This window comes from Nestor notabilis, unplaced genomic scaffold (assembly GCF_000696875.1).
Source record: "Nestor notabilis isolate BGI_N333 unplaced genomic scaffold, ASM69687v1 scaffold11354, whole genome shotgun sequence".
NCBI classification, from domain to species: Eukaryota; Metazoa; Chordata; class Aves; order Psittaciformes; family Psittacidae; genus Nestor; species Nestor notabilis.
In genome coordinates this window covers 53126-72633 of record NW_009925192.1, presented here as the reverse complement: position 1 = coordinate 72633, position 19508 = coordinate 53126, and the positions used below count along the sequence as shown (strand labels likewise).

General features: G+C 41.3%; 1 protein-coding gene across 1 annotated transcript in view; it reads left to right on the top strand.

The window, feature by feature from the left end:
• The window catches only part of CLCN1 (chloride channel, voltage-sensitive 1), a 37779-nt gene that overhangs the window by 6640 nt on the left and 11631 nt on the right, over window positions 1-19508 (top strand). Inside the window, exons 4-12 of the mRNA XM_010012936.1 lie at window positions 1160-1288; window positions 1392-1525; window positions 2431-2508; window positions 7179-7257; window positions 10085-10210; window positions 14531-14615; window positions 16227-16328; window positions 18122-18206; window positions 18610-18759. Of these exons, the coding sequence (XP_010011238.1) occupies window positions 1160-1288; window positions 1392-1525; window positions 2431-2508; window positions 7179-7257; window positions 10085-10210; window positions 14531-14615; window positions 16227-16328; window positions 18122-18206; window positions 18610-18759 (968 nt within the window). The remainder of the gene's footprint in view (window positions 1-1159; window positions 1289-1391; window positions 1526-2430; window positions 2509-7178; window positions 7258-10084; window positions 10211-14530; window positions 14616-16226; window positions 16329-18121; window positions 18207-18609; window positions 18760-19508) is intronic.

The window sequence follows — 19508 nt, the reverse complement described above, 5'->3', positions numbered from 1 at the left end:
ACTCTTTCTGCTTTTATCCTCATTATTTTCTTTCCAATTTGCATTTATACAGTGCCCTGCAGTTTCCTGCTACCTGGCCATGTAGTGCTGCCTCCTTTGACTCTTTACACAGAGATCTCCTAATTGCTGTCTTAGATCCCTTCTCTGCATTTTTGCTGTGCTCCCTCTCCCCTTTGGAGCAATAAAAATCACAAGATCTTTCAGTCCTCTTTCTCCCCATCTCAATGCACACATGCACACACCACGTTGCCCACATCCTGTTAACTGTACTATTTCTTTGTCCCTGTCCTCAGTGTCCTAGTCCTGACCTGCACACACACCCCAACCCTTTCCTCTCAGAGTTCTTGACTGCTGATGTCCACTGGACACTGCAGTTTCTCAAAGCTCCCAGTACTCCTTCAGCCCAGTGTTCTTCCCTCTAGAGCTTCCACATCTACCAGGCATTTGGCTTACCAGTCTCAGAGAGCCCCTGTCCTTTATACTCCCTGTAGCTGAGTCCTTTGGGTATTTCTTTCCCTCTGCCAAGTCTCAGCCTCCTGCTGTGTGTGGAGACAGCTCAGGTAAAGGAGATGAACTGCACAGGAGCATCAGTTCATTTTGGATTCTCGGCAGCTTGTGCTGTTGTTCCTGGCTGAGCAATGGAACCACTGCTGTTTAAACACTTAGCACAGCTCCCTTCGTGCTCCATAGCTGCTCTTAAGACAGATCATAATCAGAGCTTTTAAGCTAGTTTTTATGAAGGAATGATTTTTCATGCGATTGAGGTGGAGGAGATCGCACTGGCTATTGGTGGACCACTTTATAGTCCTTCAGGACTCGCGTAAGGCCCACAGGCTGCCAAAGGAAAAGACCCTGTACAGTGATTCCTCCTGACAACTGCATGTAACACACCTCTTCCTACACCACATTTGGGCACAGGTATTAATAATGTCCAGGAGTAGAGAGCCACTTCTATCCATTCCTGCAGATTGCCTGATGTATTTGGGAACTCTTACTCAAAATGAGTCAATGGTTGTCTTAGAAAATGAGGGCTTTAGGATATAATTTCTCAGGGAGATTTAGTATGGGCAGGTTTAGCAAGTGTGTGATTCTTTGATGTCTGCCAACCTGTTTGGAGCACCTGTGGTTACTGACAACTTCTTTGTTTGTGTGCCTACAGCCTACAAGTGGATGTACAGAGAGCTGCACCCGAATGTTCCTATGCAGTATATGGCATGGGTCACATACCCACTTGTTCTTATTCTGTTTGCGGCCATTTTCTGCCACCTCGTCTCTCCACAGGCTGTTGGTGAGGGCAGAAGGCATGGCAAGATCTGTTTCTGTCTGTCTCATTTGTCTTATTTCATTTGTCTGGGAATTTTGTTCATCCCCTGCTCTCCTGTTATTTTCAGGGTCTGGAATACCAGAGCTAAAGACCATTATGAGGGGAGTGGTCCTCAAGGAATATCTCACTCTGAAAGCTTTTGTGGCCAAAGTTGTGGGCCTCACAGCTGGGCTTGGAAGTGGCATGCCTGTGGGGAAAGAGGTAAATATTGCTGTTTTCACATGCAGTAGTGGCCAGAATCTGGAAGGTGGGAGGAAAGTCAACTGTATCCTGGGCTGCATCACCTCTCTCATGAGACCCCACCTGGAATACTGCATTCAGTTCTGGGGCTCCCTACACAAGAGGGATGTGAACCTGTTGAAGCAAGTCCAGAGGAGGCCACGAAGATGATCAGAAGGCTAGAGAACCTCTCCTATGGAGACAGGCTGAGAGAGCTGGGGTTGTTCAGCTTGCAGAAGAGAAGGCTCTATGAAGACCTTATTGCGTCCTTCCAATACCAAAAGAGAGTCTACAAGAAAGCTGGAGAAGGACATTTTGCAAGGGCATGTAGTGATAAGACAAGGGAGAATGTCTTTTAACTGAAAGAAGGGAGATTTAGATTAGATATCATACTGAGTTGTTAGGCACTGGAACAGGCTGCCCAGAGAAGCTGTGGCTGCCCCATCCCTGGCAGTGTTCAAGGCCAGGTTGGACAGGGCTTGGAGCAACCTGCTGTAGTGAAAGGAGTCCCTGCCCATGACAGTGGGTTGGAACTGGATGAGCTTTAAGGTTCTTCCAACCCAAACCAGTCTGATTCTGTGATTCTACGAGTTGTCTGTACAAGAAGATTATATAAATGTTTTATTTGTTTTGCTACCATTCTTCTCCAAAGGTCTGCTCTTTCCAGCAACACTTACCTTATGTTGGCCATTTTCCTACTACTTTGAAAGGCTTGATATAGAAAACATCAAAGAAATTAAGTCAGGTGGTATTTAAGATGGGTAAAAAACAAAGATTGGAGGACTCGCTGACATGGCCAAAGAGAAATTTGGGATCTGCAATGGTTAAATGGTTGTCAGTAACCAGGTGGTAACCCTCTCTGATTTCTTCCTCTTCTTCTCTTCCAGGGTCCTTTTGTACATATTGCCAGTATCTGTGCTGCAGTACTCAGCAAGTTCATGTCAATCTTCTGTGGTGTTTATGAGGTAAGGCACATGTCTTTGTATACAGGTCCTCTACCGGTTCAACTCCTAAGACACATAGGATAGTATTGGTAGGCCACAAAACAATAAGGAAACACGTGGATTGAAGTTCACCCTACCCTATAAAGCAGTAAAATATAAGCCAAAGAAAATGGTAACGGGAAGCCAGATATACAGTCAAATAAGACCACCAATGTTACCTACCAATTACATGGAGGATGGTTAGGAATATGCATTTAACAAGTTCTCAGTCTCATGATGCTGATACCTTTGCACTATCGTCATTGTCTGTATTAAAAAGTAGCTGCAGGCAAAGATCAGTCTGTCTTTAAGCCAAAAAGTAGCTGCAGACGAAGATCAGTTTGTCTTTAAGCCAAATTTATATAGCCTTGCTAATTATAGACACTGACACTGTCTGGGCTTTTGCTGTCACAGAACAGCCTCTGCAGGCTGATCACTGTATTGACTAGTTGTATAAAAAACCCCATTCACTACATATATAGCTACATGTAGGAACTGCTTTACATACAGACTCTTAGCAGAAACTGTCTGTGTAGTACAACAATGGGAGGTGCTGTTCTACTTGAGTAGATCCTTTCTACTGTCCTGTCTTAAGGACCAGATGTCACTGCTGAACACCAGCTGACAGTACTAAAGACCGCGCTAAATGTGTAAAGCCTGCTATTTGTAATAGCAATGGCTGAATCTGCTGCTGGCTGTTGCTTTGTTTCATTGTTCTGGATCCTAACCCCCTGGCTTTGCTCCCTCTAACCCCAGCATGCCCTTCTCTGGCTGCACTCTCTGTTCCAGAATGTGCATAGGCAGTTCGACCTCCTGGTGGCGGCTTGTGCAGTTGGAGTTGGATGTTGCTTCGGGGCTCCTCTTGGAGGCAAGTGTCTTCCTATATGACATTTGATGTATAGCTCATTTAGCCTCTTGCTGTAAGATTTTGTGCTCTGAGGAAAGGTTCTCCACAGATACCTTTCCACTCTAGCAACACGAGTTTCTTTCTGTGTGTAACCGCTGGCAGTGAAAGAAAGGGAAGGTTATAGGAAAAGTGACACCTATTAATGTGCTGATTTCTGATGATGCAGCCTGTTCAGTCCCTGCCTGCCATGGACATTGTTCAACCTGGAGAACACCCAGGGCTGTCCAGAAAATCAGTAAGGACCAAGTAAAGAACAGAAGTAAAAAAAAAAAAAAAAACCCAAAACAAAAGAGGGAATAGCAGGAGATGATGGCAAGTATGGCAGGAAGTGATAATACAAACAGGGAACTACTCCATGAATACTTCATCAGTGGACTGAAGAACAGAATTATCAGTGTGTAATGGTTTGGGCTCCCCATATGAGAGATGTGAAAGGCCAATAAGATGTCTGGGAAGTTGGAGCAATTGTACATGAAGAGAAGCTGCAGGAACTGGGTTTACTCAGCCTAAAGGAGAAAAGGCTAAAGGGGGATGGTCTAACAGATGTTATCAACCACCTAAAGGGGGATTTTAATGAAGATTTATCCAGGCTCTTTTCAGAGCGGCACAGTGCAAGAGAGAATGGGCACAACTTGCAACAAGGGAAATCTGACCATGTGTAAGGAAAATACACTCCCTTTCCCCAAGGGTGGTTCAGCACTGGCACAGATGCCAAGAGGGTCCAGGGAATGTCCACCCTTGGAGATGTCCAGGACTCACCTGGACAAGAACCTGATCTAGCCTTGGAATTAGCACAAGTCTGAGCAGGGAGTTGGAGACATCTCCAGTTGTCACTTCCCACCTTTCTAGACCCTGATGTGAGGAGAAATGTGGATATTTATCTCTGACCCCTCACATTTGTACTAGTCTCCTCATTCATGGAATTTCCTTCAACAGCACATGTGCCAGAAGCGCATGGTAAATTCTTTCTAAAACAGTGAAAGTATATTCATAAATCATTTGTCTTTAAATGTTTTCCATTCTTTGTTGTGTCTTCATTTCACTTTTCCCCCTGTGCACTGTTCTGAACATCTCTCCATGGTTATTGTGCCAAAAAGTTTAAAGAGGTTTTTGAAATGTGATGTTTTTTCTAAGCTGGCTTTATTTCTTCCATGCACTTCTTTCCTGTTAGTCTTCAAACAGATGAGTTATCTGACAAATGCAACATGGTCTTGCATTAACAATAATTATGATCTTTACTCTGGTGCTGTTAAAAAAAAAAGGGAACATAATTTTTCAGCTACAAATTAGAGATTCTACAGATGTTAACTTGAGGAAAGATGTGCCAGGAAGAAAATCAGGTTCAGCAAGAGACAGGCTGAGAGCTGTGTGTATGTGGGCAATATAGCAAGTTGGAGACAGCCTGAGTTGAAGTCTAAGGCTTCAAGACAAAACTTGTAAGTCTGCCAAAAACCTTGAGAGAAAGCAGGTTCAGAACCAAGGATTAAACCACAGTCAGGTGGAACCATTGGTAGTATACAGGAGAACAGTGTCTCTTGTAATGGTAAAAAATCCCCAATGCAAACAAAACCTAAAACCTTCCCTAACACAGTCTACAGTTCTTGTTTCTTTCTCTGTACCTGGAATTAATATAGTCAGAGAGCAGGACACATTCATAGTTCAGTAGGAGAGGCTAGAGAAGAAAAGAGAAGGCTAAAAAGGGACAGTGGTCTAATTCCTGTCTTCTGTAGCTAAAGGAGATGTTAGAGATACAAAATAGCCAAACTCTCCTCAAGAGAGCAGTGAAAGGGCAAGAAACAACAGGCACAACTTGCAACAAAGGAAATTCTATCTATGCTTTTGAAAAGATTCTCCTCTTGCCCCAAAGATGGTTCATGGTGGCACGAGTCAAGAGAGGCTGGGGAATCTCCATCCTTGGACGTGCTCAGGGCTCACCTAGCACCCTGATCCTGAGCACCCTGATCTAGCCTTGTTAGGCCAGCTCTGAGCAGACAGTTGGAGAAGAGATACCTTCCAGACTAAAACTTGCTGTGAGTCTATGACAACATTGTAATATGGGAACAAACTGAAAGTTACCGTAGCTTTTGTAGCCCTAGCTGGGTTCCTCTTAATGATTCACACCAAATTGCTGTATGTGATTTCCATTACCTGGCAGTCATGTAATCTTTAGCTGAACTTAGTCCAGGATATAGCTTGCAACTTCACATGGTGCCCATAGCATATAACTTCTTGGTGTTATTGCTGGTGAACACCACCCTGTGTGAGGAGCCCTCAGAATGGATTTGGAAAGCCAATTCAGCCCTTGACAGGTCAAAGGTGCCCAGTCTACTTTTTCTGAGTGCACTGTGGTACTCTTTGTTTGTCTGTTTGTTTTGGTCTACCTGGCTACTCCTATGCTGCTACACAGCACCAGCACCCTGACACAGTGCTGGGTCCTGGGAGATGCCATATGCCACAGGCTGTTCTCAGCAGTTGCTATAGGTTGCTCTATCTTGTTGTGTTCTTCAACACTGTCCTATCAGGCTTTGTGCCTTCAAACCAATCTAATAACTTCTTGCTATACTGCAGGCCATGTTGCATGTACCTTCAGTTTCAAGGTGTTAATTTCTGTGCTGGTGGGCTATAACACAACCCTCCCATTATGCCAGACAGTTTGAACTGAACCCCATTCCTGTTCTGGACATGATTGTCTTAAGGTCACAGGGGGCACTAATAGGGCCCAGAAATTACTTAGGACAAACCTGTGAATCAAGAAGTATTGTTCTGGGTCAGGGAATGATCTAAGACACTTTTTGCTTGGTTATACAGGGACAACCTTGAGACACCTTTTGGTTGAGGCTGTATCAAACACTCGCTCAGGTAAACAGGAATTTGTTGCCTTCTGGCCTTAGAATTCATCCTGGCCACTCAAATTCCCACCATAACACAGGACCACCCTTTCTCAAAACTCTCATGGGAGACCTGACAGGATACTTTGGGAGCACATGATAGTAGAAAGTGCCAAATAACAGAGGCTTTAAACACTGGTGTATTAAATACCACCTTTGGTAAAAACTATCTGCTCATCTTTCACCATTCTCAGGCACTTCAGGGCCAAATGCTGGAGAAAGAGTGGAAGAGCACTTTCTACCTTTCAACAGCTCTATGTCTTCCAAAACTGTTTCAGGAGAGATTCTACCTTTCATACCTTCCATTTCCCTTTAGTATCATGATTGTTTTCATCAGGACAGCACAATCTTTACTAGGTAATGTTACCCGTGAACCTACCTGGAGTGACAGGACCTTCAGCATCTGTCCACACTTTGTTCTGGACATGCACGTGCATTGTGCACACAGATTCACAGGGCAGGTTTTTTGAGGCTCTCTCTGGCACACATGCATCCTGAGATTCCCTACCAAAGTAAAAAAGATGGAACAGAATATGCACCCTGTAGAGGATTTTCCACTAGGCATTTCTCCTATAGTGGCAGAAATCTGCATGTTTCAATGAAAGATTAGATGTTGCCTTCTCCACATGTCTTGAAGAGGTATTCCAGATGTATGCCTGTCTTGTGCCAGGTCTTGTCTTTTGAATATTTTCAAGCCATCCAGAAGGGAGAAATAAGATAAATACAGCTGTAACTCTGAGACTGGTGACAGAGCTAGGTGACATCATGTGGCTGTACCTGCTGATTTTGTTACTCACTCTGCTTTCTTTCCTTCTTTCTTCTGTTTGTCTGTCTCTCTTTGTCTCTTTCACCAGTAGCAGCCATATTATTACACAGATGTCCTGACTGTGGGTTGTGCTGTGGGGGTCGGCTGCTGCTTTGGGACACCACTTGGAGGCAAGTGGCTGTTCTGTTTCCTTTTTCTCAGGTACCTAAATCCTCTCCTGCCTAGTTCTCTTCTCTCTCCCTTTCCTGCACTGTGTTTTTGATCTGTCATCTACTTTTACCAAGGAAGCTTACATTTAGCATTACCAACTTCCCCAGCAACTCTGGGGAACTCATGGCTTTTTTTCCACAGGTTGTCAGCCTTCTGGAGGCAAGAGGGGAAGGCTCTCTAGAACAGTGGTCTCCAAATTGGGATGTGCATACCCGAGGAAGAAAGGAAGGAAAATGAAGCTTTACTAATATTTAGTATACATATTGGCAGTATACGTAGTGCCCTCAATGTGTATGTCAGATGGCCACTTGTCACATACAGTGCATGGAGAGTCCTGGGTGTAGAGTTGTTCACAACACAGAGGGTTGACCATGGTGCCCTCACTCATTTGCAATGATATTGCAGTAAGTGTGTGCCCACTTCAGTGGATTTATTTATTATTCTACCTAGCATTAATTAAACTGACCCTTACAAAATGGACAAGTGGCTTAAAATGATTCCTGCAAAGAGACTGCGGGTTGAACATAATACTAATACTGTGAGCACAGATAAATGACAAAAAATGGCAGAGCTGACGCTTCTCTTACTACAGCCTACTACAGGCTCTTAATCAGCCACTCTACGAGGTACAAACAATGACCAGATAATCAGGTGTGTGTAAGTGTACACTTGTAAGTCGATATTGTGCTTGGAGCTAGTGATGGTATGAAGCCATCAGAATTAGCAAGACATTTAAAAGCTGAGCATCCAGAACAAACCTTTGCAGTTTTCTTAGTGGCGTCTCAAGCCATGTGATATCCAATCCAGTACTTTTCAAAATGTCACTGAACTTCATGATAAATGTTTAGAAGCTTCCTTTGAGGTTTTTTGCTTCATAGCAAAAGACAGAAATCCACATACCACTGGGACAATGCTTGTTCTTCGTGCCACGGTAAAAAAGTCTGAACCAGCACATAGAGAGAAGTACAGCAGCAAACTAAACTGCAGACAGCATTGTCAGCAAACACTGTTGTAAGACGCATAGAAAGCATCGCTGAAGGTTTGAAGAATGAAGCATCGGTACAAATTACACAGTGTGAGAGGCTTACTATGAAGCTGGATGAAAGGACAAATGTTTCTAACATGTCTCAGCTTATGGTATTTGCTAGATTTTGTTCTGATAGTAAAATACATGAACTGTTCTCTGTGAGCCATTAAAGAAAGCTCTACCAGAGAATCTATGTTCTCACCAGTAAATTACTTCTTTAATAAATTTTTTTTAATGAAAAAGCTGTGCAAGTGTAATGACTGGTGGAGCAGCTGCTTTGACTGGCATAAGAAAAGGATTGTGTAGTAAAGTTACATAGCGAGCACCACATGTGAAATTCATTCACAGCATTGTTCATTGGCAAGCTATTGCATTAAAGAAATCAGAGCCAGATATGCACAAGTGCTACAGGATGTCATTGATGTGGTTAATTTCCTAAAAACAAGACCTTGAAACAGTACAATCTTTACAATACTTGGAAATGAGACAGGGAACGACTGTGAAAATCCTTTGTAACATACAGACATTTGCTGGTTATCTCATGGGCTTTTAAAAGAGCTGTTGAATTTAAAGACCAGGTACACATTTTTCTTTTACAAAAAGACAAGTGTTCTGAATTTGCTGATCTTTTCTGTGATGACAAGTGCTTCTGTCAGTAGTATGCTACCGACCAGCTATTTTTAAAGACTGTATGCTTCATGTATATATGCTTGGATGCTGGAGAGGGACTCTTCATCAGGGACTGTAGTGATAGGACAAGAGGTTCAAACTGAAACAGGGGAAGTTCAGGTTGGATATAAGGAAGAAGTTCTTTACTGTGAGGGTGGTGAGGCGCTGGCACAGGGTGCCCAGAGAAGTGGTGAATGCTCCATCCCTGGCAGTGTTCAAGGCCAGGTTGGACAGAGCCTTGGGCAACATGGTCTGGCGCGAGGTGTCCCTGCCCATGGCTGGGGATTGGAACTGGATGATCTTAAGGTCCTTTCCAACCCTAACCATTTTGTGATTCTACCCCTTCAAGGTGAAAGCGATATTGTAACAGTGGGTGAGAAAGTAACTGCTTTTCAAAATAAACTTTATGAATTTGTTGCCAAACAAATTGAGAGTTTCAGTGAGTTTTGAACCCATTTGTTAAAGATGTAAAACTTTAACACCTCCTGATCAGTTTGCAAGAACAACTGACATTAGGGAAGATGGAAATTTACTATCCAAATTTCAACAGCAATCTTTGTGTAACTGGTGGATGGAATTGAAAAAATGGTGTCATGATTAAGTCAGCACAGCCATTTCTTTCTTTCTTTTCATGCTGTGAGAAATGTGTTTGTCAGCTACAACAGCCATCAAGACAAAGTATCAAATTAAACAGAAAATAGAAACAGACCTTTGAATTGCTGTGTTACAAAGTGTTAAACCAAGATTTTCAAAACTAAAGAATATTTTTAGTGATAACAAAAGTTTTTTTGTTCCATTAATAAATAAAACAATTTAAAAATAAATCATCTTTATCTCATCCTTTTTTCTATTTCTATTTTTGTATATGTTTTATATTTTACATAATATATTAGTACAATAGTACATTAATATAATATTTAAATAAATATACATATACTGGGGAGTACGTACTCAAAAATCTTTTACTGGTAGGAGTGGGTCAGCAAAGAAGTGTGGAGACCACTGCTCTAGAGGACTATTTAGAAGCCTTTCTCATGCTTCTAATATTACACTTCTGATTTTAACTTTGCTCCTTTTCCGACTCTTTTTAGGGGTCCTTTTCAGCATTGAGGTCACTTCCACTTACTTTGCCGTGCGCAATTATTGGAGAGGTTTCTTTGCAGCTACCTTTAGTGCCTTCATTTTCCGAGTCCTTGCTGTTTGGAACAAGGATGCAGGTAAGCTAAGAGCCATTCCTGTTCTCTCTGTATAAAAGTCGCTCTATTAATGTATTATTGTCCATCTCCTCAAAACCACAACCTTGTATAATGTTTGAAACTTCTGACATGTGACTTTCAGCACTACAGAAGGAAAGAGAAGGGAACGTATCTTACGTTACCAATTGTATAACCCAACCTATTCCTGTGTGTGTTGGGGATATGACTGAAATATGACTGAATATGAGTCCCCAGCAAGTAAAAGAGCCTCTGAGGAGGGATTTTTGCTTCTATTCAGTGTAATGTCAAGGGTGAGGTAGTCCACCACAGAGGATGAAATGCACAGTACAGTGTATGCTGCTGCAATCTGCTGGAAATGCCAAGATCTGCTGTGGTCATCTCTCAACTAGAAGCATAAAAACCAGTAGTCTAGCAAGTGGAGGTGATGAAGTGATTAACATGGTATAGGATTGGTAGGGTCTGACTGAAAAAATAACCATCTCAAGTAACTGGAAAGTGTGAGTGCAACATTTGTACAGACAGAAATAGCAACGGACAAGCTTGTTCAGAAGAGCATTTCAGATACTGTGTCAGTGGAGTTCCAGCTGATGCAGCAGGCTGCCATTTCTTTGTAAAATCCTTGCTTATAATTTCTTTATGTTTTAATACTACATTTGTATGTATTTTATTGATCTGAGCTCCATCTGGGCAGTTCTCTTACTTAAAACTGCTCTTTGGTCTCTTAACCCCACAGGGTTGGATTTTTTTTGTGCTAAAATATTATTTGGTTTGAATATTCTCTTGAATATAGAAAGCGACTACACTTTTTACTTGAATGTACTAAGTGACTACATCTTTGTGAAACACTGCCTGATATTAAGGGGTATTCAAGCATCAGGTCTGTCACAAAAAACACATCTTCCTGTTCTTTCCAGAAGAAAATCTAAGAAATTTGAAGGCAGATGACAGGAAATAATCTTCTGTCCTTCACTTTATCTACTCTAGCTCCCTTGCTGATTTCCCAAATCATTAGAAATTAGCTTAATCCTGAAACATCTTAATTACTGTCCCTTCTTCAAAATCCTCCAGATAGCTTTAATACTCACATTAATGGTTCCTTACGTTCTGCTTCATTGACTGTCTGGGTTAAAAACTTCCATGATCCTATAACCTATGTAAAATAATTCATTTTCATAGTTTCGAATCTTCTTCGTCTCTGTTGCCAGTCCTTTTGTCCTTGTATTAAGGAACTAGACACTTTCGTCTAGCTAGCTCTTCATTATTTTATGATCTTTTATCATGCCTGCTCTCACTTATCTTTCATGCCTTTTCTTGCTCATTTTCTTCTGAAAGTTACAAGCCCAGTCTTTGCAGTCTTCGTTTATGTGAGGGTTTTTCTTAGGCCCCCTCTCCGATGTCTTTGCAATCTCTTATGTCTTGTTTACACCTAGAAGTTATGCACTTGGTAGATAATTGGATGTCTTTGTGCTGGTTTCCTGTATGGCTACTATTATCATCCAGTAAGAAAGCCTTTGTAGGTAGGTTACTGTGCTTGGAAGTGGAGAACTGTGTGCATCTACCTGTAATGTCCATGTGGAACATGAAAACTATTGCAAATTCATATCTAATATGTGATCTAACTCTTCTGCGTAGGCAAGCATTTGCCATCTTGTTCCAGAACATTTTGGAAATAAAATGATCACAGTTTCAAGCAGGTGTGGCTATTGCATGGTCTGTTGGAAGGCATTACAATACTGCAATGCAATACTCTTCACATGATGGTACAATTTTTATGCAGCTTTTGCACATTTCTAGCAGCTGCAGTTAGGAAAAAGCTAGAAAGACAATTTTCTTAGAGCTGTCTACGCTGATCCAACTCTCTTTCTTGATACGCTACTGTTAAATTAGATTCCTTTTTAATGTATCAGTAATCTTCCCACACTGTACTACTTTGCATTCATCAACACAGAAAGTTGCCTTTCTTACACAGTCATCTCTGCTTCCAATTAGGGTAAATGGGCTCAGGATCACATGCAGATTTTGCTGCCTTCCCCAGAAAATTCTGAACCATAGAATCATAGAAAGATTTAGTTTGGAAGAGACCCCTGGAGCTTTCTACTCTGAACTCCTGCTTACAACACGGACAACTTTCCCCTGTGTCTGTGGACGTCTGTTCCAGTGCTGAACCATCTCACCAAAAAGAAGCATTTGCTCATTATATGTAAACAAAATTCCTGTGTTGGAAGTTGTGCCCATTGCCTCTTTTTATTTCCCCATGTCTTTACAACTTCCCCATGAGGTAGGGGAGACTGCTGTTAGAACCCCCTTGAGGCTTACTACTGGACTGTCTTCAGTTTTATAACTTTCATTTGTATTGGGTTTTCTAGATGTGGCTTCACCAGTGCCATAACCACTCCCCTCAACCGGCTGGTCTGACTTCAGCTGATGTGGCTCAGTGTGTGGTTGGCTTTCATTGCCACAAGGGCACGTATTATGCATTGTATCCACCACGATCCACTGGCATGATAGCAGAGCTTTTCCTGTTCACCAGGCTGTACTGGTACACCTGCCATTCCAGGTGCAGGACTAAATATTGGTCTTTGTCAAATTTATGATGTTCCTCCTGGTCATCTCCTCCAGTTTGTAGAGACCACTCTGAGCAAAGCCCTTCAAGTGAAAACCACCCCCTTCTTTCCCTCCTCGGTTCGGTATGGTCACTGATGAGTGAGTTCGATGTAGGACATTGGTGAAGGTGTTAAACAGAATCAGCTTCAAGACTGACCTCCGAAGAAATGCATTCAACACGTGGGCCCGAAAACAGCAATTAGAAACTCCTGATACATGTGCACTATGACACGTATCCTTACATGTCTGACATGATAAACTCATGTTTTTTTCTCTCTCTGGGCTAGCTTCTGATCCATTATAATGTTTTCCCTTTTGGTGTTTGATCAGTAGACCTCTACGTGATGTTCCACAGCCTCATGTGGGACCTTTTAATAACCTAAATAGGTACAGTCCCCCTTAATCTGGTTTTACTGTTTTGTTTTTAAAAAATCCACTGACTGTTCCCCTTTGCTCTGGTTATCTTCACCACCTTGTGGCAAAACTCTTTGAGCTCTGCTCTACTTCATAATGCACTGCCATTTAGTGGCTTGGACTGTCTGTTTCCTAAAATTAAATTGAGATGATCCCTTTCTTGGGCTGACTTCACAAAAAGAAGACATCCTGCTTTTCACCATCTCCTTCTGTGACTGCTCTTCTACCCATCCCTTGTACCACCTCTGTGTTTGTTGGACCCTCCATTCAGCTCACTTCCCTGGCAGAGGACTAATCCAGGAAAAGAGCAGACAGGTTTTCTGGTGGGTTTTAAAGAGGTGAAAGAACTCAGTGAAGGCTTTGACACGTGTCCGAGTGGGCCCAGCGGAGGGGAGAACAACACAGAAGGAAAGAAGCAGTGTGAAGAGGCAGGAAGTGAGATCTTCCCATTTTGGATAGTAGCATTCAGTTAGACAGCTAGCTATCTTAGGTGATGTAACCCACAGAGATGTGATTAAATCATTGCTCTAAACCTAGTCCTGTCTGACCAATTAACAAGTAATTAACACCTGCTGTAATTGTCATAGAATGCTAGATTTTCACTGCTTCTTTTCTTTCCTCATTGTGCAGATATTTCCTTCATCCAGGGCAAGGTGGAATTTATATCCATCCTCATTTCCACTCTGCACTAGATTGCACATTTGTTCTTTACCTCTTGGCATACAGATATTTACTGTTTCTACACAACTAGGTACCTCCAGGATGGTTTTCAAGATCTGAGTCATTTTAGCAGTGTAACACTACCAGCAGAAGTGAGCTGGAGAAGATGGGTCTTAGCTGATATTTTCCATCTCTGATTCCTAAGACTTTCATTCTTTTAGTACCAGTCAAATATTTTGCAGATATAACTTCAGAGGGTTTTTTTCTAGAAAGCAATCGCAACTGAGTGACACAGCTTCTCCAGATACACAAGCACTGCCTGCCTTGGCAAAGAGAGCTTTCAGAGTCAGTGAATATAGTGGGAAGAGGTTTTATTTTCTGGGATTGTATCTAAAAAATACATATGCATTGCCCGAAAGTAAACCCATTCCATGTAGAGTGCTAGGGTTGCAAGTGCTCAAAACCAGGCACTACTAAAATCAGAACAGTCTGCCAATCTGTAAATTGTATAGAATTGTGGTCATGAAACCACACAGGAGCATGTACAAACTAGTTCCTTTGTCCCTCCCCTTAGCTTTTATGCCATTTAACTTCTCACTTCATTATTCCCTTTCCTTCTTTACCTCTTTATTTCTCTCACAGATACCATCACAGCCCTCTTCAGAACAAACTTTCGCACGGATTTCCCCTTTGATCTGCAAGAGCTGCCAGCATTTGCTGTAATAGGGTAAGTGCCCAGGAATCTGTCTCCTTGCCCTATAAAGGTTATCATGTGAGCTGTGTGGAAATTCTTTTGCAAAACAGTTACATACATCTCTTTCAGACAGTTTGATTGTCACAAATAAGGCCTCTGCTGATGGGGATTCCTCCTTCAAAAATGGTGCCTATGTGGCACAATGGGTAGGGAAGGAAATGTGGGTATTGTCAAGTTGTTTGTTATTTCCTTTCCATGCATCTTTTTCAGAAATTAAGTTCTGGAAAAAAAAGTAAGTCTAACTTGGTCTAGGTTCTGGGTATAGATTTCCTGAATGGCCTTTTAAATGTTTTGATGGCATCCCCAAATGAACTGACCAAACAGGTGTGGTCTTTTCACTTGTCAAAAACAGGACAGAAGATTTAACCAGGAAGTTTCCCTTTTACAAGGTCAGAATGGTTTTCCTTTTCTAGAGAGGTTGGAACACTCAACATGGTGGCAAGGGTGGCTGAACCATAGTAGGATTCAATGAGAACAACGATTAATTTGAATGTCAGTTTTTTGTTATTTATGGAGATATCTGAGTTGGTTTCATTTGTGGAGGAAATTTGGCGAAATGAAAGAATGAACTTAAGAAAAATGAGAAGAGATTTGGGAAATACTAGAGAAAAACTGAATTTGGAATTGCTGTGAGGAAAAGTCACCAAGAAATTAGAGCTTGAGAGAGGCTCTAGGGAAATCACTGCAGAGCAGTAGTGAAGGGAATGGGCTGTAGAACAAATACCTGTGCTGGTGTTGTGAACACATTCAGTTGCAAGACCTGGATCCAAGATCAGAAACGTATTAGTGGTTCTCCACCTTCTTTAATGCCCTCATATTCCTTTACAATTGCAATTCTTAAATGATCAAGCAGGATTTTTTTCAACATGCATCTTTTTAAGTAAACTAAATTAATCTTTGAATGAGATTTGGCAAAAGCCTACATAACATGTAAGAAAGGAGAATTCTATTAATTTTACAAATTAATAGAATGAAAATGTTATCTATTTATCCTCAGTATTCTGCGGTCTTGCAGGTCTCATTAACATACACAGCATTGCAACTGTACCTTTTTTGACTTTATTAGGATCAGGAACACAGGCCTAAGTAATTAGGATTGTAGAGATGACATACTTTGTTGTAGGCACAAGAATTGCTACTACTTTTAGTCTTTGATGTAGGTGTATAATTCTGATGAATCAGAGTTAAACTCCCTCATTTTTATTATTTCCTGTTCCAACCTGATGTCTGAGTTCCAAAACCACTGGTCTTTGCCCAGTTGCTCTTTGTCAGTCCCCACTGAAACCTCTCAGTCCTTTTCTTATAGATTATTCCTATAGATTATGTTACAGATTTTTATAGATGAGATTCCCCCCCCCCAGTAAAAAGAAAATTTATGTGGTAAAACGGCAGTGTGTGTGACAGAGGTCCAAAATAATCTCTCCCTTTTCATCCATGAGTCAAAGTCTTCAAATGAGTTGATGTCGGAGGTGACTTCTACAAGACTTCATAAACAGCAGAAGATGAAAAACACTTAAACTTGTTCTCTTGGTTTGTGTATTATCTGTGGCTTGGTGTGATTTTATTTCATTTTCTCCACTTTAGGATATGTTCTGGATTCCTTGGAGCATTTTTTGTTTATCTCAATCGCCAAGTGGTCCTATGCATCCGGCGTCATACGGCTCTGAGCCAGTTTCTCACCAAATAGTGAGTGCCTTTGAAGATACTCTCTTTAGGGACCAGATTTTTATACTCTACTGGTATTGGACAGTAACAAATACTTCCTGAAAGCTAGTAGAACAATTTCAAGTGTAAGATACTGAAAATATGAGAAACTGAAATTATATGAGACTTGGATATCTGCAAACATCAGGAGAATGTGTTCTGTACTGGATTTTCTTTTGATCAGCCCCAGTTGTTTTAAATACCTTCTTGATTTAGAAGGGAGACTTTGTAATATTCATTAAGAGGACAAGGGAAACTATTCATTGGACAGAAAATGTTTTTAATTAGAAAATCAATGCTTGTGCTCTTTAAGATTATGCTGCTCCTGGTTTGGATTATTTTCAAGAATCTGTAAAAAAAATCAACATTTCTATTTTCAGAAAATTAAATACAACTGAAATCTAAGTCTTTAAAATCTTAATTGTTTTTTTAATCCAGATGTAGGCAAAAAGGTAAAAATGTGCTGCAGCATTGCAGTTACTGTATATTTACAAGCCAACAGCTGAAACTGGTAATAATCAAATGGTGTGAATTGCAGCATGGAAGAGAAATAGAAAACAACATAAAAATCTTAGCAATAAAGGTTTTCCAGGTCAATTGAAGATACTTTTTTTCCCTCTCTAATTAAGTTATAACTTCCAAACTTATAACCTGAACAACAAAAGGTGTCGAACTGTAAATGTCTTCAGTTTCTTTACAGAAGAAAGCTGATGCTATGAGAATTTTTTAAGATGAGAGGTGTGCTGGACCTACATTTCTTAGCAAGTTGCAGATTTGAGCAGAAGAAAACCACTAGTTAAGAAGTTCAGTCTAACTCAGTGTATTATGTGGAAGAAAACTTGTCTTTCTTCATTATAATAGTATTACCCACAAGCATTAGCAAAGCCATCAAAGTTAATAAAGAAGTGGAGCAAAGCCTGAAAAAAACTTTTTACTAACTTCTCAGAATTTTGTAGGTATTAGGCAAAAAGAAATTAAAGGTTATATTTTGTCTTCCTGAATATTACAGCATCTCAGACAGAACTTCCTGTAGGGAACACAGTAATTTGTCAGGGGAGACCTGACAGGATTAGTCCAGCGCATGGAGGCAGCTTAAACTTATGTTGTCCTAGTGGCCATGAAATTTAGGTGTACCCAGAAACCCATCCTGGGATTGGACACAGCAGTAGGAAGGCATAGGTGGCTTCAGCCTGCTGTTCAGCTCTGCCCCACTGGCCCAGCACAGCTAGACCCACTGGCCACCAAGGGCACCTTCCCCAAAATTATGATGGTCAGCAATTCAATGGAAAGAAAAGCAGTTTTTCTCGTGAGAATTAATGCAATGGGGAATGCATGCAGAAACCTATCACAAAAAACTATGTTTAACTACATTAGGACATCCCCGTTCTGCATGGGGATGAAGAAGCAAGATTTGAATAATCAGGACAAATGGAGGAGGTGCTGACTTTTGACAGTAGGTCCATACATCACTGTAAATACACATCCCCTCTCCATAACCCATGTATTCATGTTTGTGCATTTTGTACATCCCCCTCTCGCTCCATCCCTCCCATTACACTAATTATAATGGGGAAAATGGCTTTGCTGGTAGTTGAACTCTCTATGAATGATGATCAGTGGAGCAGGGCATTAAATTGCCAGTAACAGAACTCCAAAGCATTTGATACATATGTGGCAGAGAGCTTTCACAGAAGCAGAATTTAAAGTCCTGGAGTGATAGTGCTTTAAGAAAAGAATATGAGGTCATATTATAATAAACGTTTCGTTCTTTTCAGCCGCCTCATATACCCTGGGGTTATAACCTTCCTTATAGCAACTATGACCTTCCCTCCCGGATTTGGACAATTCATGGCAGGAGAGGTGAGAGTGGGTTGTGTATGTGAAATTCTGTGCAATTTTGTGGAACAGTCTCCCCTTATCCTGTGTCCCAACAACTTTATGTCATGGAAAAAGGAAGAAAGATATGGGAGGAGTTTGGGTTGAGGAGGGACTATATTCTGAGAGTCATGATCTCTGCTATCTCCTTCATATAAAACTAGAAGAAGGTCCATTTTCCTGAGAGAGTAATAAGGAAGATGTTACCCCGTGTGTAAAAGTAGTTATGCTTTTCACCAGTTCAGGTAAAGTACTGCTCTTGTCCAGATTAAAAAATGTGAATTAAGTCTTATAATCATGAATTACCAAAGTAAAAATCTCCACTTTCTTGGAACAGAGGTAGATCTCATCTGATCTCATGGCTCATGCCTGGTTTTTTGCTGTTTAGTTGATGCCACGGGAAGCCATCAGCTCTCTCTTTGATAACTATACCTGGGCAACATACACAGGGGACCCTCAGATCCTGGGGAAGTCTGCTGCCTGGATCCATCCTAAAGTCAGTGTCTTCATCATCATCTTCCTCTTCTTCCTCATAAAGGTAGGAAACCCAGCTGACCATAATCCTTCTCCACTCAGAGTGAATGTTCTTGATTAGTTGTGCAGTAGTTTTGAACTGCCAGTGAGGAGTTGCTGGGTACTGAATGGAGCACTACAACTGCAGTGGCTTCTTATATCTTTTGATGTGATGTTTGCCCACCTTAAATTAGATTGCCAGAATTATTAGGGAATAGTTTCCTGGCCTTACTAGTGACCTCCTTCACTGCTCCCTAGGTCATCTTCCTCATGCATCCTGTTGAGTGACCTTTGGTACCCACTGCAGTTGACAGGGACAATTCCATCAGGAAAAGATTTCTCAGGTTCCACAAAAATAAACAACTGAGTAAAAAGCTCTCAGATATTTTATGTTTGGTCTAAATAAAGTCTGATACAGCCTACCTGATATTCCCAGCTCTAGATAGAAGACAGAGAAGAACATGCAGTGTTCAAGGCCAGATTGGAAAGAGCCTTGGGCGACATAGTTTAGTGTGTGGTGTCCCTGCTCATGGCAGGGGGGTTGGAACTAGATGATCTTAAGGTCCTTTCCAACCCTAACTATTCTATGATTCTATGCAAGGACAATCTATAGTTGTGTTAGGCTCAAGGATTTGTTAGCAGTACTGTAACTTGGTGGACAAATGCAGCTGAAAACAGTTTTGCTCGCTTCTTAGAAAGCAACAGCAGGTTAGATGTTCTGAGCTGACATGGTCTGTGGAAGTTGCAAATGTTCAGCCTCTGAAAAGATTAGCT